This window comes from Daktulosphaira vitifoliae, unplaced genomic scaffold, assembly GCF_025091365.1.
Source record: "Daktulosphaira vitifoliae isolate Bord-2020 unplaced genomic scaffold, ASM2509136v1 Scaffold_1, whole genome shotgun sequence".
NCBI classification, from domain to species: domain Eukaryota; kingdom Metazoa; phylum Arthropoda; class Insecta; order Hemiptera; family Phylloxeridae; genus Daktulosphaira; species Daktulosphaira vitifoliae.
The window spans coordinates 33,044,208-33,065,724 of NW_026099572.1; the positions used below are offsets into that span (position 1 = coordinate 33,044,208).

Below are 21,517 nucleotides of genomic sequence, written 5' to 3' on the forward strand. Positions count from 1 at the left end.
TAAGGGATGAACTTAAAAAGTATTACATAGTTAATAATTCAAGAATAATATCGAACTAAAGAAAACCAAAAAAAAAAAAAAATTTAAATTATATTTATTCTGTAAGTAATTGAGTGGGTTATGATAAAAAAATCACCCTGTACAGGTATATAAACAGAACACAGTTATTATTTAATCTAGAACCATCAATAATGCAAATATTAATACTACTTTTTTTTTATTGATATTCATTATTAATATTCATTAACTCCTAACTTAAAATTCATTTTAAGACTGCAAACAAAAATGGCCAACTGTATTGTTAAATATTTTGGGTTTGATCATTTTTCTTTTGTGTTACTCAGTATAATTTCAATATATATATATTTATAAATACTATCAATAATAAAATAAATTATAACTTACTAAACTCTTTCCAGATCTTCTTGCAAAAGTATATTCTAAACCTTTAGTTGGCTTAGGTTTTTCACTTTTGTCAAAAAATCGATGTATTAAAGTAGTTTTCCCCTAGATTTTTGAATTAACAAAAATTAATACGGTTATTTTATCTAACTTTTTTAACTATTTATAATGTCTAAGTAAAAAATTTAAAAATTCTATTAACTCGATACATCATAATACAAACAATAGCAATTAATTAATAAATAAAAATAGATAAAAAACTACGATATTTAAAATTTATGTAAATATTTAAGTAAAATTTTAACATAAGTTAGGAGCCTCATAAATAAAGCTCAACACGATAAAATAAATAAATTACTGATATATTATTCAGAATTTAAGTAAATAATTAAGTTATTTAAAAAAAGAACTTGATGAATATAATGACTATAATTGGTTAGTAACTTAATTAACCGATTTAAAAATAATTAAATCAATATAAATTTAATCAATGGCCTATTAATAGTGATCAATAAGGATCCAAAATCTTAATAGTGAAAGAGTTAAATATTTACACTATTCTATGTTTTAAAACCTTTCCTATAGAAAATTTCTAATTACACTACTGAATTTGATATTAATATCTTTCTATTTTATCTATATTAAATAAACACTGTTTATTCTATATGTATTCTAATTACGTTTAGGTCATTTCACCTGATCTACAAACTTGAGATTAATATAAAATTAAGATAAAATGTGTAGTCCAAGTATAAATTGACCTACACTAAAAAAAATGAAAAAGTTAGTAATAATGCAATTTAAAAATGATCTCAGTGAATTCATTATCTAATCATTGAATTTATTTTAAGGTGCCTTACGAACAAAATTTATGATTATATAAACATATTTTAAATTTAATGAATTTCAAATAGATAAATTTAATTGCTCTATTTTATTGTATGTAACTCAAAGTTCAAAGTAATAATTTACCCGATCTTATTTTATTATAAAAAAAAGAAATTAATTTTTTTATTATCATTAGTTATGTATCTAGAGAGTGCTAAAATGTCTAAGTTTCCTGTTGAATACGCTAACCTGACATTAAAAAAAATAACCAAACAAAAGTAAAATGTTTCCAAACAAAATGTTCCGGGAATACTGACAGTTTTATATAGGTTTTAAATTAATGCTTAAGTAATATACTTTTTTTTTTTTGAAAAAAATATTTGACTTGTCTTTATGATGAAAATTACTACCGTATTCAAAAATATACTATTTTTGAGTTAAAATTCTGGATTTTGTATTTTATTTTATTTTAAAATACCTTACAAGGGGAGTACACAGATATTCATAAATATTATATAAATGTAATTAACATAGCATACAAAAGCCTATGCGAATTTCCAGACATTATTACAGACTTAACACCACAACAGAGACTAAACACTATACAGATATGGGGTAGTAAGTATGGTGTATCTGTTAACCCAAATAAAGCAGAGGTCGTTATGTTCACTAGAAGAAGAACAGGACTAGACAGTCTTGATACTTTTACACTGAATGGACAAGAAATTATTTTAAAATCGGATACTTAGGTATTATTTTAGGTAGTATGCTAAAATGGAAATCACATGTTGAGTCATGAATCAAAAAAGCAATGACCACACAGTGGACCTGCAGCAGAGCCTTGAGAAAGACATGGGGTCTTAAACTAATAGTTATGTATTGGTTGTATACTTCAGTGAATAATCATATGATATAGTACAGTGTAATAGTCTGGTGGACGAGAACAGCACTCATTACAGCTAGGAAAGAACTTAGTCGCATACAGAGAATGGCCGCCAATGCCATCACTAGAGCATTAAAAACTACACCAACGGTCACATTAGAGGCACTAATCTCGGATTGCCTCCTCTGCACCTAGAGATTAGAGCTCACACCAAAGCCACAGCACTAAGATTCTACAACTCCACAACAAGACTTTGGAGAGTGACACAGCAGATCACGGTAAAATAATAATAGAGATAGACCAGGGCTTTTTGGAATACCTCTTGGACTATATCAAACCGGTTCTTAAGAATAACATTCCCTACAAAGCGGAAATCACTACACGTAGAGAATGGAATATTAATGGAATATACAACTGACTGAAAAAGGAGGATTTGTAAAATATACAAATAGATACAAAAAATTAGGAAAGGTAGGTACTGGCATTTGGGGTCTGAAGCCACGAATAAATATCAGTATGTCATTGGGCATAACACCCTCTGTTTTTCAAGCAGAGGTGATAGTGATACTGGTAGGGGATCAGAACCTGCTCGTATACAGGAATAGGAAAATAACTATCTTAAGAGACATTCAAGTGGCTTTGAAAGCATGCTGTAATGACCAGGTGAATTCAAAGCTTGTCCTCAAATGCAAGGAAACTTTAGAATCACTATCGAGGTTCAACAAAGTTACACTAGCGTGGGTATCAGGACACAAAGGTGTCACTAGAAATGAAAAAGCTGACTTTCTAGTCGGGAAAGTAGCAGTGACACCTATGTTGGACCAGAAACAGTGGTAGGAATCACTGAGCAATCGCTCAAAGCACTACCCAAGAATTGGTGGTATGGAGAACAACACAGGAAAATCTGGAAATACTTGATAGTACTTAGACAATTCAAAATATTTATCAAGAACCCCAGTCCACTGCTGGATGATCTTAATAACATGACTAGACATCAAATAAGCACTTTGACTGGTCTACTGACAGGGCATGGTCACTTGCTTAATCATCTTTACGCAATGGTGGTATCGGAATCACTATTATGCAGGAAGTGTGGAGTAGAAGAGGAAAACTCATTTCACATTATGTGCGAATGTGAAGCCTTATCCACACTAAGATGAAACTACTTGAGAAAACCTTTTCCTGAAAAAGAAGGTATAAAAAACCTAAGACCCAGAGAGATACTTAATTTCGCCGGAAAGACAGGATACTTTGGTCATCCATAGGGGTCACTTGATGGTGCACCCTTATACAATGATAAGTATAATGTAATAACACTTCGGTGATAACACTTAGGTGGATAAGTCGAATCTAGACAATTCGGTATGAGATGCGCACAATGTACCAACTGGTCTGAGTGCATGAACATCATGTCCACTTCAATAAAAACTAAAAAACATAGCATAGAAAGTTAAATTTATTTAAATTTTTTTCGTTTTTTTAAGTTGAGATAAATAACTTTGAAATTTGAAATAGCTTAAATTGCAATTTTTTTCGGTCGATGAATGCAACGTATGGTTGCTGAGTCGGTAAAATTTCTATCACGCTAGGGGTACAAAGTTCGTACCCATTTGTGGCAAAGATTTTTTTTTCTGAATTCTTTTTGAGTTAGAAATTTTCAAATCATTTGATTTTTATCTCATTTCGATTCAATAACTTCAATAAAGATCAAGTATCCCATCATTGTAGTCTCCCTTCGTGAGAAGAAATTTCCTATTCATATTAAAATTATTTTACTATGTGGTTAGGACTTAAAGCAGAACCTTGGTGCACTACTACTCTTACCCGAAAACCAGACATCGATGTCTCATTTCTTATTCTCTTATCTATTACCTTTACCCAAATTTTCATACTATGACTCATAAGCTTTATGCCTCTATAATTTCCACACTCCGGTATGTCTCCTTTACCTTTAAATATCGGCACCACAATACTATTCCTCCATTCATTTGGTATTTTTCCTTCTAATGAGATTTTATTTAAAAGTTCCTTCAACCACTTTATGCCAACACCGCCTAATATTTTCCATACTTCTACTGGCACTTCATCTGGTCCTACTACTTTATTCTTTTTCATTGACGCCACAGCCTCCTATTCCTCTTTCTCACTAATTAAATCTACCAGTCCCTCATTCCACGAGATATCCTCTAATGCCTCTTTTGGGTACTCCTTATTCAATAATTTTTCAAAATACTCTTTCCACCTTTTTTTCACATCATTATCACTCGAGAGTACCTTATTATTAACATTTATTATACAACTTATATAATTATAATCTTTAGACTTTTTCTCTCTTATCTTTGCAAGTCTATAGATTTCTTTATCATCTTCCTTTGTTCCTAGCCTATCATACAATTCATCATACCTCTTAAACTTCGCCTTACTTAGTGCACACTTGGCTTCTTTGCACAAGCGTTTATACTTCATCTAGTCTTCTCTCCTTTTGCTCTTCTGCCATACTTTGAACTGCTTTTTCTTACTTTCTATGATTTTTTGAATTTCCTCATCCTACCACCAGGTTTCCTTGTTTCCTGACATTCTACTCCTACTCTCACCAACAATCTCCTTTGCAGTATTCTTTACACAACTAGCAAATCTATTCCACACATCATTTATGTCTCCTTCGACATTCCACACCGTCCTCTCTTTTACCGTCTTTGCAATCTCTTTTTCATTTTCCCCTTTCAATTTCCACCAACGTATCTCCGATTTTTACCTTGTGTTTCTGCTATTTTTATTTATTCTCTTTCCGGAACACGACAACTCCATTACCATCAGTCTATGTTGTGTAGTTACACTCTCGTCTGGTATAATTTTACAATATTTTACTCGCTTAACGCTCTCTCTCTCTTCCACATAAAATAATCGATCTATTCCTCACACTCTTATACGTTATATAATGTTCTTCTCTCTTTCTAAAATAAGTGTTAACCACAGCAAGATCATACGGTACTGCAAAATCCAGTATTCTTTTTCCAATCTCATTCTTCCCACTAAAACAATATCCTTCATGTACTCTTTTATATCCTCTCCTCTCATTACCTATATATCCATTCATATCTCCACCTATCACCGCATCCTCATTGCCAGGTACCCCTTGTATCACCTTATCAATCTCTCTCCAAAACTCTTCCTTGTCTATTTCATCACATCCCACTTGTGGTGCATTTATGCATTTATNTATTCCTCACACTCTTATACGTTATATAATGTTCTTCTCTCTTTCTAAAATAAGTGTTAACCACAGCAAGATCATACGGTACTGCAAAATCCAGTATTCTTTTTCCAATCTCATTCTTCCCACTAAAACAATATCCTTCATGTACTCTTTTATATCCTCTCCTCTCATTACCTATATATCCATTCATATCTCCACCTATCACCGCATCCTCATTGCCAGGTACCCCTTGTATCACCTTATCTATCTCTCTCCAAAACTCTTCCTTGTCTATTTCATCACATCCCACTTGTGGTGCATTTATGCATTTATTTTTTTTTTGTGGTTCTATTATTTTCCTTTCCAATTTTTGAGAATTATCTATTCTACATATTTACAATGATTTTTATAATTAAAAAAAATTAGTGTCCTGTTTTGTTTTATTACCATAATGAAAGAAATTTACAGAATTTACTTAACTAATCGATTTAAATTCAGTTTTATTTTACACTAAATTTATTACGTTTAACAAACGTAATTGAACAATTTTTTACTTACTGCATTTTTGTTGCCTAAAACCAATAATGTTCTCTCCGTCGTTTTCATATCCAATTTTGAATAATTTGATGAAAATGCAATATTTAATATTGTCTGAGAATCACTAACAAAAGTATTATCAGATTATTGTAATTTATTTTTGTTGATTAAATATAAATACATAAATAACAATTATCAACACAAATATTGAGTCAGGATAAATATTATTAGATTCTGATTATTTGGACATCAGTAATAATGAATAAATATATTTACTCAAAAAATATTGGCTTTGTAAGTATAATAATGATATAACAGATTTTACAATATTTATTTAGTTTTAGTGTTTATTGATTGAAAGAAATGTAAAGTACATTTATGGTTTTAAATAATGATTATTTATAAAATTAATATAAATATATTATGTAAAAGACGTTAAATAATTAATTATTTTGTTATAGTATATGTTGCACTGGTTTCTAAATAAAAAATTATCACATTTTTTTAATCCAATAACAATTTTTAAATTTCATTACAAAATAAACACCTTATATTATAATTTCATTAGTTTAAAAGACTATGTAAAATACAATCGGATGTCTTATGATACGACCATAAGAATCATGTGTTTATTGAATTATTTAAACATTTAAAAATAATAATGATAACTATTTTATAGGATTATTTTATCTTTTATAAATATATATTATATCTATCCCTTTTATCATATTTCGTAGATTTATAAAAACATTGAAAATACAAATTTGAAAAAATGTATTATCTTAAACTTTTTATATTATCTTACACCTCATTAATATTACCAAATTTTTTATCACATCAATATATTCAAAATAAAATATTTGCTTCCTTAAAAATATATTTACATGTACATGAAAATTTTATAATTTTTAGGAAGTTACGGTAGAATTTGGTTGAGTCCCCCTAATTACCCTTATGCAATTTTTTGATTTTTTTTTTTCATTGTGATTTATTTACCTTTTAGTTTTGATTAAGAGAATTTTTATCTTCAATAACCTGATGATGATAATCTTTTAACTAAAAGTTACCGTTTTAACCAAATTTACCTCTTAGGTTTACTTTAATTTAATTTTATTATTATTAAATAATTATTTATAAGGTCAATTCAAAATTATAATTATATATATTTTTATTGCAATTTTTATAAGTAGTCTCTATTTAATAAGGTTCGGATTATACTTATTTTGAACTCTAGTGACAGATTTTGTAATGGACTTAAAGAAAAGTTTTTTTCATAGAAACTGTAAATAATGTTTTTATTATAACACAAACAAAAACTCCAGGTGATAATACAATCAATAATAATATAAATTTGAATTTTTTAAAGTTATTTTACCAATTAGGCGGAAAACAGGACTTAGGTTCTTTTTTTTGTAGATTCCAATTACTCGTGGGCCTTAAACCGAGCCTGTATATTATCTTGTAAACAGCTGAACAATTAATTTATTATATCTCATAAAAAATTGATGTAGCATAATAAATTTTATAGCGATAAAGTATTTATAATAACTTTATTTATAACGGAATGTGATATAGAGCAGTGGTTCATTCAGATGACGCCGATCGCTGATTTTTAGTTGCGATGTTTGTTGTTAGTTCCCAAATAGGTTTACCAGTAGTGCACACCTTGCCCCCTTACTGACTCTCTCGACTATAATGAGGTAGTGACAAGTGAATAGTCGGTGTAAAGATATTGTCAAATCGAATGGTAGAGCCAAATAATTTGGACAGAAACAAGAAGATGAAGATAATAATAACGAATTAAGCTCGATTTTTTATACAAAAAATATTAATAAATATAAGCATAGAAGTTCATTTTTGTTTATATATTTGGTAAACTATTATTTATAGTTATAATTATAAGAATATATTAAAACTACAAAATCCAAACCCAATCATAGAATAGTACTGCCAAAAAGAATTTTTGATAAGAAACATAATTTTTCAATTATTTGATCAAAACATGTAACGATATTTTTCTTGTGATTTTCTTATTGATGGTGTCTGGTGTCTGGTGCAAGACGGCCATAATACCCGCCCCTTCCATCATTGGCCTAGCCTAAAACTATTTTTGACTCCCTAACGTATGAAAGAGGGCCACCATTGTAACATGTTAAGTTCGGAAAATAGTAGGATGTAAAAGTGATCATTTTTTTAAATTTATAAAAACATTCCCGTAGAAAATCTCTTTGACAAAAAATTTCAAAAATAATTTTTTTTTTTTTTGCAACAACGCAAAATTGAAAAAAAATGTTTTTAATATTAAAAAATGCAATTGTTATACAATAATAACTAAATATGTGATTTTAAGAATTATATTTACAATCTACGCATTACGAAACGGCGCCAATTATTCTTGCTAAGTTATTAAAAAATATGCATTTACATAAAAATCCGTAGATAATAACAATACTTCATGAACTACTCTGTATACATGTGTTGAAATAAAATGGTTACTACCATAACATAGGATAACACTAGGCTACCCTGTTTGTATCCACAATAATGATCTATTATTTAACTTTATCGCTTAAAATAATTATCATTTCTATTTATACATTATATTCTTATTCTTAGAAAAACATAATCCTTTTCAACCAAAAATTTTTAAATAAACATTTTAAAAAAACATTCAACAAACGCATACTATTTAGTTACATTATAATATACACAATTCAATCATAAATCGATTAATAGTCACTTATAAAATCGTTCTTTTCGAAAAGAAATCTATAAATTATTTTTGTCATCTTTTTTATTCTAATTTTAATAATTAATTACATTGTATCAACCCTAATCTTAAGTGTAAAAAACTATGTTGATGTTTTATATAAAATGTCAAAATAATTTATAAACTATTCATCTGTAATATTTTGTATATTTCAAGTATTATCAAAAGGCAGAGTATACCCTTACTCTGGCCTATTCTTATCGTGCACTAGAAAACGTTACTAGAACATTATGATCATCATTGTCGAAGTTTTTACGTATTAAAGTTGTGAACTAAATCGAATTGTGTTATTTTATTTATCAATCATTAATTAATACTATCACTTAAGATATTATAAGAACCAAGAAAAATTATCTGGTAAGATTTTAAAATCAAGAAGAGTCTATATTTATGTTATTTTATGACCCTCGATCTCGCCCCGAATTAAAGTAACTCTCATTTTTATCCTACTCAACTTACCTTTTCAATTCCCTTTATTTTATTAAGATTTGAGTTACAATACATGCTTAACTAATTAAGTTAGGCGGTGGCAGTCAAGCCAAGTGGCCAAGAGCTGAAAAATCCACAATTATTATTATTATATCGAATTAACCTGTATATCCGCGTTAATACTGCGAAAAAAATTCAACTTCAATAATTATTTATAAATTGTAAATCGAGTACCCAATGATAAATCTCTATATAGAAAATGTAATGTTTTTTATTGATTTTTTGAAAAAAAACTTTTTGGTACTTAGATCACATGCCACGTCTCGTGTATGTAATAAATCACAAAACAGTAAAAATATATAATTGTATTAATTTAAATAAAAGTAAAATTTTATAATTTAAATTTTCATTAAAATTTGAAAATTACAAAAAAAAATATTTTTTTATAAAAATTATATTGGTAAACTAAACGTGGCGAATAACAATTTTAGCTACCCAAATTGAGAAACGTTTACTATACATTTAAAATAACTAACTTATATTATACTTATACTCGTAATAAAATAATTTCAATAACAAAGTTGTTATAGTACATACTTTTGATTAGTTGTCATATTTTTGAGAATTTTTTCAATTGTGTAACACTACTTTAAAATAATACTTTAAAATTTGAATTTACAAAGTTTATTATTAACTGATATTTTAAAGTTCCTATAAAAAATAAATAAAAAATTATTCTTATAAAATATTTCATGGATAACTTATTTAAAATAGAATAACAACAACAAACCAATAATGTGTTTAATATTTATACAAGTAGTAACCATGGTTACTACTATTAATGACATCAGTCAATGCTATTTTAGTTTGAATATGTAATAGCTACATCAATGTTAATATGAATTCATGTTAACCTTTATTGAGGTGAATGCTGAATGGAAAAAATTAAATATAATTCTGAGAAATAATTACAAAAAAAAGTACATAAAAAAGTTTACGAATTCTTGTAAGACATTTAAATACTGATGTCTTAATAAGATTGTTGTTAAATACCTCGAAAAATTGTTTAACATAAAGCTCAGTTATTTTAGTGTTGGTCCTATTTGTGATAAAACAAATTCTAAACAAGTGGCGCGTATTTAGAATTTTTCACAATTGAGAATGTAAAGCAAATTTATTTATAACGATATCTTTTCTTTTTTTGATTATTCATTTCTTAAAAACAATTTCAAATAAAAAGAATATCATAATTTTATAACAGGAGGGGGATATTTATTTAGTCTCGGGTTTTTAAATAATTAAAATGGTAGTAAAAATCTTTTTTTCAAGGAATATACTTTATTACACTATTGCATATGATTTAAACAATTATTTTTGAGAAAAAAATTCTTTCTGATCAATATATTTACATTTAATTACATTATAGTTAATATTATCTCTTAATTTAATTTGTCCAGTACATTCTATATTAAATTATTGTTTTCTGTATAAGCAAAGATGAAAGCAATAATTGTTTTACAAACTATTTTCATAAACCGAATATAGTTTTAATTTTTTATTATTAAAATATAAAAAGTCTTACATAATATGATCTGTCAACAATTTATAATTGTAATTAAAATTACACTGTGTGACAACTAACTTTATGTAAAAGCATAATTGAAGCGAGGATTTAAATAAACTCGACATAAACATGACAATTAATATTTAATAGCATTATTGTTAAAAATTAACACAAGTTATTTATACCTGAAATTATTGATAAGTAATCAATTATTTTCCTGAAAATAAGAAGGATAATAAATTTATTAAGACGTAAATTTATAAAAAAAATAGAAGCATCAATTAATTAAAAGATAATACTTGACTTATATAATAATTGTACAAAAATAATTATAATTATTATGCAGAATATTAGATTTCTAGTTATTAGTTTATGACGTACTATATTGTTAGAACTAGTTATAAAACTTAGGTCAGGCAAGTTTTTCAAGAGCAACTACATTTAACCATAGGTTTTAAAAGTGAAAACATTGATAATTCTTATCATCAAAGAAAAATATAATTGCGAGTGTAACGTTGCAACAAGGTATTATTAAATAGATCATTAAATTCCAATAAGAGTTGTCTGGTTTTGTTGTAAAGCTATTACTTCAAAGAAATCGTATTATTATGAAACACAAATTTTATAATAATTTATCGTAAGTATTCAATTTAGTCTTCAACGCAAATCTCAGCATAGATACCTAGAAATCTATACTTTTTTATAATACACAAAAATAATTTTTAAGCTGCAAAAAAATTTCTCACACTTTTTTTATAAAGATAAAAATGATATTTTAATTAAATCTATAAATGAATTAAAAGCTTCAAATAATAAATTAATAACATCCATCAACTCTCTTTCTGAAAAATTAGCATCCGTCTCTAATAAAGTTAATGAACTTACCACGAAATTCAACGATCTATCATCTCAACATGATTTTCTAAGGACTAAAGTAGATAACATAAACTAAATTTGAATCATCAAAAAAAAAAAATTCATCAATATTAATTAATGATGAGTTAATATAAGAAATAATCGATAGACAATCACGGTTGAAAAATGTATTGCTTTTTAATTTACTTGAAACTCTCAATGACTTAACTAATACAAAATTCGATTCTAAATCAGTTCAAAATATACTTGATTTTCTTAGGTTGAAGACTAAAGCGAACTCCATCACTCGTCTGGGCAAACCTTCCTCCTTCAATACTACTAAGCCACGACCACTTAAATTATTTTTTCCAATTAAAGAGATATTTTCATATCAAAGCAAATTAAAATCAAATCCTACATGAAAGGACCTTCGATTTTCTTCTGACCGGACCAAGCAATAACAAGAATACATGTCACACCTTCACCAAGAACTTCTTAACCGTAGAACTAATAGAGAAAAGGATCACATCATTAAATACATCAAAGGCACATCCAAATATTATCAATTCAATAAATTAACTTACAATTACGAAACCTTAAATTGATACTATCAAAACGTAAGAGGTCTGAATACTAATTACTTATAATTATACTTATCAAGTTCAAATTATTATTTAAATTAAATTGTTTTGTATTATATTATATCATATCATATCATTGTTATTATTGAATTATTGTAAATTGGACGTTTGTCCATATAAATAAATAAATAATACGAGATTTATAATACACAATAAATAGTATTTATTGGAACATTAATATAATTTTATACTTAATTATTGTTTAAAAATAGAGCTTGACTTATAGCTTTACTATGGTATCCTGCAAAAAAAATCTTACAAAAAATGGATAAAAACTTAAGTTATCGTTCAAATTTTACTCGAAAACAAGACTTAATATTCTATAATTTAGATTTAAAAGAATTAGCCGTTTAAAATATGCAAAATTATATTTCAAGTGTAAAAATCAAGTTTTACACTTTTTAACAGTTTAAATAAATACTAAAGAAACAAACACTCAATTGAGATGTGAATACACTATTCGAGTTTGAGTGACTCAAAGGCATATATTTCCTAGACACTATGCTTACATTGAATAATTTTTGTTAAATATAAAATTGATTTTTATTTAATTTAATAAAACTAATAAATATGGATCAAGAACAGCTTTAATGAAAGAACACAAATCATAACACAGTAAAAATAAAAACAGTCAATTTTATTATACAAAATCTAAACTGTAACAAATAGAAAATATCGAACAAAATATTTTAGTGTACTTGATACCGTATAAACATTTAAACTAAGAGAATTTATAAAATAAATATTGAAATTATTTTGACGATAAATAATTTACACTTTACACAATTCAAAACAAAATTTAAAACTAACAAATTTTTTTTATGAAACTGGACAGTATATTTTAACATTTACACGTTAGTGTTATTAATAATAATTTAAATAAATTATTATATTACACACAACTAAAATCAAAATATTGATGACCAATTAAATTCCTTTATCTATAAGCACTCTTATAGTGGCAGTAACGATCAAAATTAATATTAATATAAAATCAATGAGATTTTGATTTTTTCGCACTTTGTTTATTAATATAAGAGTTATAAAAGAACATTGCAAATAGGACTAAGTAACTAAAATACATAGTAGATGACAGAGTGATGTTGAGTTTTGACACTCTACAAGATTGAGGACCACCGGTCTTTAAGTAATTATAAGTTGTGTAATTAATAAAGCATCCGATTAACATCTGTACTAATTGACTGGCAGTTATAAACATAGATACCGAAGTAGGTGGTCGGTAACCCATTGCTCGCGTGGCGTAGTATGTGTACATCATAGAGTGGACAAAATAATTCATTACAATGAACCATCTGGCTGAAGACGTAAACTCCATGTATGAAAACCACGTGTACAATAAAACAGTAATATGATGATACCAATGCAAAAATATCAAAGGTTGTTTTCGCAGCACAATGAAGATGGTATCGCCTAACTCTGGTAGTTTGGATAGAACGAATAGCCACGACCACAAGCCAGAGATTGGATCATCTTCTACGTAACTGTAAATACATTAAAATTTTTAATACAAATTCCAAAATGTACACTACTAAAGTGATAATGAAAAACGCAAATGCTGTATTAATTATGTATATTATTGTATTACTTATGAAAAATAAACTTAAATAAAATTTAAAGAATCACTAATTTCCTAGTGATCAATAAAATACATTTTGAGAACCTTTTTTTAAATGAATTATCTAAAATAAAAAAAAAATTATTTTGTATATTTAAATTATATGAATTTATAAATTAGAATTATAAGTAAACTCAGAATAAGTATGAAAATTGGGAATATAAAATACATTTTTTATATTTGTTAACTATAACATAAAATTACAATGAGCTTATAAGCTATAGTATAGAAATTTGGGAAAAGGTAATAGACAAAAGAATAAGAAGAGAAACATCAGTAACAAAGAACCAATTTGATTTTTTGCCTGGAAAGTAAACGATAAAACCTTTTTTTGTTGTGCAAGATATCTAACAGAAAATAATAGGATAAAGTAGAAAAGCTGTTGGGGTGTTATTTATTGATTTGTAGCAAAAGTATAACCGAAATAGATTTAAATTGGGCATTAATGGGAAAAAGAGTTCGATAAAGGTACATTACATTCAAGTAAAATAATAAAATTTAAGCGTCAACAATTTTTTTTTATCCAAAAAAGTGCTATGAGAACATCAAATTATGAAATGTTACTAATACATGTACTTTTTAAAGTTAATTTTTACTTATTTTTTTTTCGGTAAATAAAAAAAAATTTTTAGTCAAGCCTCAAATTTCATAATTCTACATAGTAAAATGTTTATGAAAAAAAAATTTAATTTTTCAACAAATTGAATACGGAATATTTTAGTGCTTCATTTTTATTTTCAGACCACTATGACTCGCTAACAACTCTTCGGTTACCCAGAAAACAATTTTAAAAAATTATGTTAAAAAAAACATTATTTAAAAAAAATGTTATTATGATTATAATCACTGAAAATGTTGAAAAATTATTTTTTGTAATTAGTGTTACTGTTAATAATTATATATATAATTGTTGGAATATTTGTATTAAAAATAAAAGAACCACTGACCACTTAAAAAATAATTTTTCAACATTTCCAGTTCTAATAATAATAATTTTAAGTAATATAAGGATGTTTCATTATTAACATTTTTTATTTAAGTTAATACAGAATAATTATAATACGTGTTTATACAATAATTCTTTAAAATTATCATCTATAATTGACATATCCTTGACAATATTTTAACAATGCATTACCCAATGTTAGAAAACAAATACACAGTTCAAATACTTTTCAAAAAAATTGAATAATTCCTAACGAGTTATTTTATCACGTGATAAAAATAATCTTATCGTGCAAAATAAAAATACTTAAGGTCATATTTATAATTAATTCATATAAATAAGCTGTACTTAAATTATTTAAATAACATGCTTAAGAAAACTTTAAGTAAAATTTATTCATAATAATCAATTATAAATACGACCTTATGAAAGGCATGAAAATACTATGACTGTCTGTATAATTCAACAACTCTAATTGATTCACATTTGTAAATTAAAACCCTTTTCTAAATCAAGCATCAACAATAAAATTTTTCAAGAACAATAAATTCACTATAATTACTTTAGTTATCAATATCGATTTTTGTATTAAAAGTATGAATTAAACTAAATTAATTTTATTAGATAAATTTAAGTTTTTTTGTTATTAAAATATAATAAAATTCAATAATTAACTTTTAAATCAAAATTTATTTATTTAAAATTAAACTTAGCTTAAGTCATATAGGTCATATAAAAAAATAATAACAATTGAATAATTAAATGCCTGATTGTTTTTTATATTAATAAGAACTGGACGTAAATAATAGGTTAATAAGAGAATTATTCATTTTCTTATTTGTCTGAGACAGCTTGTAAAATTTAATACTATATTGATTTTTCTTTTTTATATCAAAGTTCTTAATTAATACAATTTTAGTTCCACGTAACTACGTAATCATATTAAAACTGATATTTGGTTTTCATTTTTACAAAAATTTAACAACCACAAAATATCGAACAGTTTCAGTCCCTCCGTATAAATATAGACTGATACCACTTTACTAAAACTGATTTTTTCTGAATTTTCTAACTGAAAGCTAAGACCACATATAATCCAAAACCAAAAACGAAAACAAATCAAACAGTTACAATCTCTGATTCCAATCGTTTAAATATCAAAGTTCTTAGCTATTTAGATTTTTAAATTTTCGTTGTAATTTTGTTCTTATATGAGGACAATTTAAATTTTTTTACGGTATATTATCTATCAGTCTATATGCTATTGAAAAAATACAAAAAAAAAATTAATAGTTAAAATTCTCAATTATTAGTAGTTTAATTAGTGGGTTTACAAGATTATCTTTAAAACTTAATATAATCAATACATATGAAAATATTGTTTAAATTTTACCAATTTTCAAGTAAAACGTGTTATAATTATTAACTTAAAATGTAAAATATCGAAATCTGTCACTTAAGTATAAAATAGACATTTTTTATTTTCTTTATACGTTCCCAGAAATATATAAAATTATATACATTTTATAAATATAAAAACTGTCCAATGTAATTTACTTAAAAGATCAAAACTTTTATCACGATTATAATTAAGAATATTTTACTAACAAATGTAATTTAACCAAAAACAAAACAATATCATTGTGTATAAAAAAAATGTTTACGAACACGGTAAAACAGGAAATCGCTAGACAATAACATTTGTATTAGCTAATATATATATATAACAAGTAATTTATATAATTGCTTAATTTCAAAATAACAAAGAGATGTTTATATTTATCACGTTTGAACTATAAGGTTAATACCATTTTGGGTTTACACGACAAAAATTCTTAAATATAAAAGATTGAACAAAAAATAATCAACAATTTTTTTAAAGAAATATTTACTTTATCACTAAGTAAAAATAAGATTGGACATTTTTACACAGAGGTGTCACAAGATCGTCAATAGAGGCTAATATAGAAAAATAATATTAAGTTGAAGTAACTTTTTTTTTTAATTTTTCATCTAAAATATTTGTTTAGCATGGCCAATGAGAGGATTAAGGTCTTTTAGACCCCCATTAAATACGCCATTGATTACACATATTTTTTTTAAGTAAATAGTAAAAAGAGAAGTTTCTCCTTATTGTATTCCTACCACAAAAATGAAAAATCATTTAATTTTTAATTTCATACCAAGATAAATTAAAAATGGATCAAAGAATTTTATTTTTAACATTAATGATAATCATTTCTAATTTTTGTAGTTATATAAGTTAATTATATATATGTAATATTTTATTTACATTCTAAGAGTATTTAAAATATATGCAATTATACTGATTTTTTGCTTAAATTCTATTATGACTAAGTTTTAACAATAATCAAAATTATAATCTAAGAAAAGGATACAGAAATTGAATGATCCTGTGCAAACTTGGTTATCTATAATTTTTAAATTTTTCAAGTGACAAAAATAATTTGTTTTATATCCTAGGGGTTGTTTAGAAAATTCAAATGATCCACTCTAACCATGACCACTAGACATTATAATACAAATATTTGTTATGTACACAATTGAGGCACAATCAACTAACACTATTTAACACAGATATTATTTTAAAATGAATAGTGCTTTTATGATCTCCATTAAATTGTATACTTGAGGCACCTTACATAATTAAAATTAAATTATTGAAGTAAAAAAATATTTTACAAATTAACACTAAAATGATAACATAGTATAACTATATTTAATTTTAATAGGCATATGAAATTCAAGTACACATTGTATTTATAAGTAATAGTACTATAAATTGTAACAAACAAAAACCTTTTTTTAATGAATTAGGTAAAAATAATAACTTAAAACATTTTAATAAACTAATATTTATTTAATAACACAATGGTAATATTCAAGTTGATGTTTTTAAATTGTTAGAAGATTTTATTATTGTAAATAAAATATAACCTTCATATATACTAAATAATTATGTATATACATGAAATTCTATTTTATTCATATTTAATAAATCAACAAAGTATTCTATAAACTAATCATCAATTTCATTAAATTTTTTATGAAAATCAACACTGTTTACATTAGATATGGCCCTTATATTGTAATTTTTCAAATTTTTATTTCACTATCTTTATCTCTATTAGCACTAAAATTTGTATAAATATACATGTATGCTGTAACTATCTACAAAACATACAAGATAAAAAAAAAATGTATAGGCATAAATTGTGAATATAGTTCAAATAGTAACAAATAATTTGTCTCATATAAGTAATAATAAGATCTGGTTTTTATTTTAAACCTTTATTTACAGTTCATAAATTTTAATATATCTTCTAGTAATTCTTTCCTGCTTTTACTATTTTACAATGACTTAAACTAATTGTGTAAATAAAAATATTACATTTCGATTTCATAGATTTAGAAAGTTAGTTCAATAACCACAATTACTTTTTTTAGGATTTTCCAATGATTAATAACAATAAATACATAATTTAAAAGATGAAATAATTATTTACAAATTCTTATTCGTTACCTTTACAGAACAAATTAATTTTTTCAGATGATTTTTCATGATAATATAATCTAAGTGATTAATAAAAAATATCTATGGTCATGCCAAGTCAACTTTCACTTATAACTTAATATTTTTAAGAAAATAATTTTAAACACAACTAGGATAATATCACTAGTGAACAAAACACTATTTTGTTAATAACTAAAAAAATTATCTAATCTCTGATTGTAACAAGTTTTTGTTAGTAGTTTTTATAAAAAGTACATCACTAAATTAAATCCAACTGCAAAATCAATATTATTGATACAATATCATTAGCTTTTCATTCACTATATAACTCTAATCTCAGCATAAAAATAATCAACATAATAAATTTACATTTTTTAATAGTTAATAATAGATATTTTTACATTATTATTATAAGAGGATTTTTTTAGAAAACAAATATTTTATTAATTTTATGAGAGTGATATCAAAATATAATGAACTAATAAAGAGCTTCAAAATATAAAAACCTCTTAACTATTCATTCTCCTGTGATTCACCTTACCAAATACAACTACCAAAATTTACAAAAACAAAAAAATTGACAATACAAAAATATTACATTCTTGATAATTTTAATTACAGAAAAGTAAAATGAGGCATTATTATTACATGACCAAAATATACACAAAATTTAGGATCACAAAACAGTTGTACAAAAAAAAAAAAATAAGTTTTATTTAAACGTCAGAAATAAATATTTATACATATCCTTTAGATTTACTTAAATAAAGAATTAGACAATGATGTTATAAATTCATTCTAGAAAGTATAATACATAACTTTACAAAAAAATAGCTTGTAATAATATTGTACCTTCACTAAAAAAATAATTCATGATAGAAAATTGTTATTTAACATTTTCCCCAACTAAATATTATTAATTAAAAATATTCATGCAGAGATTATAATTGATATATTTATTAATCTTACCTAGTAACACAAACCGAATGATGCAAACCATATTTGTTTAGAACTCTGAAAAGTTCAGGGGCTGTTCTAGTAAATCCAACTAAACTGAATGTGGCCAACATTGTATTCCATAGAACTAGCAACCCTTTCAATCTGAATCCAACACGGTCGCGCATCAAACGCCGTAAACCAAAAACAAGCATTGCATAAATTGTACAATAATAAAATCCATTAGTCCAATTTTCTGTCATCCATTGCCGAGTCCATTCATAATGAAAATTTTCTTCGAAGTCGAATACGTACGAATGGTTCGCGTTTTCAAGAAGACGTATCATACTGTATGATTATTGGTTGGATTTAAAAATAAAAAAATTGTTAATTTATATTAAAACAGGAAAACTTAAATAAATTATCACGTTTAAGACGATTGCAGGTAATCGTGTGCCAATCCAACCAAAATGTTAAATATATTTAAAACGTAACGGCGACAAATCTAAAACTAACTAACTAATATTAATCACAGACTAATTCTTCTTATACTATAACATAATATTGCAGTAAACGATACAATATAAACGAACAACTATACAGTTACTAGAACATATACAGAGTGTCCGCGTACATGAGAGCAGACGAGTATCGTATGACTACTATTCACATTCTGTCCAATACCGGCTTTATAGCAATACTATGATTACACAGTACCGTTTTAGTGGGCAGCGGTCGGATTCTACAGCAACAAACATATCTTTATGCCGCATTACACGCATACTCACATCATGTGGATATTAGTTGGGGTTAACTCCGCCCTATCAAAATAAAAATGTTATAGGTAACGATGAGGCCAGAGTTATATGGATGCGCAGTAGGCAAAACAAGAAAGAGATGACGAAACAAAATAACCGTTATAATATACTAAAACAAGCTACGTATAAATTAATGTCAACGCATTCAAAGAATATTATATAATAAAAGTAGTTATTTTAACTCAGCTGATAATTTTTGTGGATTTAACTTACAGGTCACTTCCCATCATTTAAATAATTTATTTACCGTCTAAATAATCGTCTAGTATTCTATAAATCATTTATCTATAGCTTAATTCCGTTTTAATTACTGTTCAGGAGACACGAAAAACTATCGCATGATTTCATGTAAATATATGGGTACAGGGATAGATTTGAGGAGGGATCGTGGACGTCTCAGACATAGATATTTTTACATTTTATAACATGTAATGTAAGACAGTAATCCAAGTAAATTTTATTATTTAGTACCCAGAGAAATATTAAACATCCATCTCTGTGTGGGTGAAAATAAATTTATTTGATTTCATGGAAAATTATGTCGGATTGTTAAGAAAATAATTATAAATGTTGCATTACATTACAAAATATAATCGAGAATTTTCACACAAAAATAACATTTGGTAACTATTTTCACCGTAAAGACAAAATAAAGTCCGAAATTTTATTTTTCCATGATTAAATATATTTTATTAGTTTTAATTTAAGATATATATATAAGTGTCAGACTTTCCGGAACACTTTCAAAATTTAAGTTGAAAAAGTAAATTTATTGTGAAAAAGTTGTCATTTTGAATCTTTCCTGTAGGCAGGTAAACGGTCAGATTTATAAAATAAATTTGTAATTTTTTTGGAAGTACATTCGACATACTTTTTTTTTTAATCGGACCATTTCCCTATATACTGAGGGTTCAAATTTAAAAAATGGATATAGAAAGTAGAACTTTTTCAACTTAACTTTTGAAATTGTTCCGGAAACTCTGTCACTTATGTATATATCTTAAATTAAAGCTAATGCAATGTACTTTATTATGGGGAAAAAAAATTTCGGACTGTATTGTGTCTTTACAGTGAAAACACACATCAAAGTTAATAAAAAAAATACGTTTTTCGTAAAAAAATCCTTTTTTATATTTTAGCTTCGATGCGAAGCTGAGAAAGTATTGGTTTTACTAAGATGTGTTTATTTTTTTTTTTTTTTTTTGTGTCTGTTACCACTTTTTCTCAGCTCTCACCGATCCGATTTCTTTCAATGATACGTCAAAAGATCACAAATTGTATCTAGTCGAAGACATTACCCTCAAAAATTGAAAAAAATTCCATCGTTCCCTGTAAATGGGGGAAACCTCCAAAAAAATTACAAATTTAAAAATCGCTAATTTTCGATATTTTTTCAATTTTTTTTACTTAAAATTGCTATAACTTTTTTAAAAATAACCAAATCAATATAATTCTTTTTTTTATAGACGCATAATGTCTTTCTCTATCATTTAGTATATTTTTTTTTATATGTGACAAAAAATTAATTTTTTCAACTTAAC

General features: G+C 25.7%; 2 protein-coding genes across 4 annotated transcripts in view; both read right to left on the bottom strand.

The window, feature by feature from the left end:
* Positions 1-9,730, bottom strand: part of LOC126896356 (cytoplasmic dynein 2 light intermediate chain 1) — a 28,292-nt gene extending 18,562 nt beyond the window's left edge. Inside the window, exons 1-3 of one of the 3 annotated variants that reach the window (XM_050669054.1) lie at positions 9,643-9,730; positions 5,868-5,970; positions 406-507 (exon numbers count right to left, since the gene is read on the bottom strand). In XM_050669054.1, coding sequence (XP_050525011.1) covers positions 406-507; positions 5,868-5,970; positions 9,643-9,659 — 222 coding nt within the window. In that variant the 5' untranslated portion in view covers positions 9,660-9,730. Of the gene's footprint in view, positions 1-405; positions 508-5,867; positions 5,971-9,075; positions 9,136-9,642 lie in introns of those variants that run through there. The other 2 variants (XM_050669055.1, XM_050669056.1) reach the window with 2 other exon arrangements.
* Positions 9,731-12,881: 3,151 nt separating this feature from the next.
* Positions 12,882-19,897, bottom strand: LOC126896357 (elongation of very long chain fatty acids protein 6). The gene is made up of 3 exons (XM_050669058.1): positions 19,587-19,897; positions 19,192-19,506; positions 12,882-13,607 (listed from the first exon to the last, which is right to left on the bottom strand). The coding sequence occupies exons 2-3, from the start codon at positions 19,503-19,505 to the stop codon at positions 13,100-13,102; spliced, it is 822 nt and encodes a 273-aa protein (XP_050525015.1). The 5' UTR covers position 19,506; positions 19,587-19,897; the 3' UTR covers positions 12,882-13,099.
* Positions 19,898-21,517: the final 1,620 nt, after the last annotated feature.

What these genes read in the sequence shown, in the direction of transcription:
- LOC126896357 (XM_050669058.1), bottom strand. Translation starts at nt 19,505, where the DNA reads ATGATACGTCTTCTTGAAAACGCGAACCATTCGTACGTATTCGACTTC. An exon ending in CATTCGGTTTGTGTTACTAG is followed by an intron (nt 13,608 to 19,191) that starts GTAAGATTAATA and finishes ATGTATTTACAG; the next exon opens with TTACGTAGAAGATGATCCAA.